General features: G+C 42.5%; 1 protein-coding gene across 1 annotated transcript in view; it reads left to right on the forward strand.

The window, feature by feature from the left end:
* Window positions 1–1,193, forward strand: part of LOC101857317 (Y+L amino acid transporter 2) — a gene marked incomplete at its 5' end in the record, with an annotated part of 40,753 nt that overhangs the window by 26,737 nt on the left and 12,823 nt on the right. Inside the window, 1 exon segment of the mRNA XM_013079473.1 lies at window positions 405–528. Coding sequence (XP_012934927.1) covers window positions 405–528 — 124 coding nt within the window.

Below are 1,193 nucleotides of genomic sequence, written 5' to 3' on the forward strand. Positions count from 1 at the left end.
CCCCCAAAAAAAAAGAAATAAAAATGCAAAGATGAAATTTAAAAAATTACAAAATCAGTCCTACTTCATTCCCCAAATTACGATAAAGTGAAAAATTAGCTGAGAAGTTCTTTTTTCAAAGCCAGTAGTTTTTTAACCCATGGATAGCACTGGGTTGTGATGATCGTGGCCTGCTCATTATGACATTAACCTGTCTATCATGGTCATGACCCTGTTCATTGTGACCTTCACACATCCATCATGACCTTAACCTCATTCACCAGGAACTTTACCTGTTTGTTGCGACCTTGACACTTTCATCATGACCTTGACACTTTCATCATGACCTTGACCCTGTTCATAATGACCTTAACCCTGTTAATCAAGACCGTGACCTGTTCACTCTGACCTTGACCTTGTTCCAGGAACCTGCCCAAGGCCATCTGGATCTCCATCATCCTGGTGACTGTGGTCTACGTGTTCACCAACATCGCTTACTTCTCTACCGTCAGCCCGGAGGAGGTGCTCGGTGGTGCCGCTGTCGCTGTGGTAAGTCGGAGGTCGGAGGCTGAAGGTCACAGGTCAGAGGTCGTCACACCCTCTCGTCCTTCTGTCCGTGTAGTGTTGTGTTGTCCAAATATTTGAGATCGAATAAGATCGTACAAGGAATTATGAGTGGGTGGTTGGCTGGTGCTCTGGTGTGGTTTGCTCCTTCTTTCCTGTCAAACATCTATCGAAACATCTGTCGTCCTTATCTCTCCTCCTTCTTTTTTGTATATGTCACTCTCTTGTAACACATCTATCTTTGGCACTTATATGACCTTATTGTGTTGCAAGTGCCGTAAAACTCTTACTAAAACTAAAAAACTAAAAAGGAATTATAAGTTGTAAAAATTATTTCCAGTTTCCTGAAAATGAGGGTGGCTGGTAGATGTTGTAGTGTGTGTGTGTGTGTGTGTGTGTGTGTGTGTGTGTGTGTGTGTGTGTGTGTTTGTACCCTACTTTGTGTGTGTGTGTGCGTGCGTGCTTGCGTGCGCGCGCGCGTGTATATTGTAAAATCGGCTCATAATGTAGGCCTACATTTTCTATCTTTTGATTTGTCAGTGGTATTGAATGGTATCTTTCCTCTGTTCAGTGTTTAGAGCCTTGTAGGGTGCAGGCACTACATGAATTCACACTGGTGTTATTGTTAATTCTTCTTATAAATATTATTA

This window comes from Aplysia californica, unplaced genomic scaffold (assembly GCF_000002075.1).
Source record: "Aplysia californica isolate F4 #8 unplaced genomic scaffold, AplCal3.0 scaffold00053, whole genome shotgun sequence".
Classification (NCBI taxonomy): Eukaryota; Metazoa; Mollusca; class Gastropoda; order Aplysiida; family Aplysiidae; genus Aplysia; species Aplysia californica.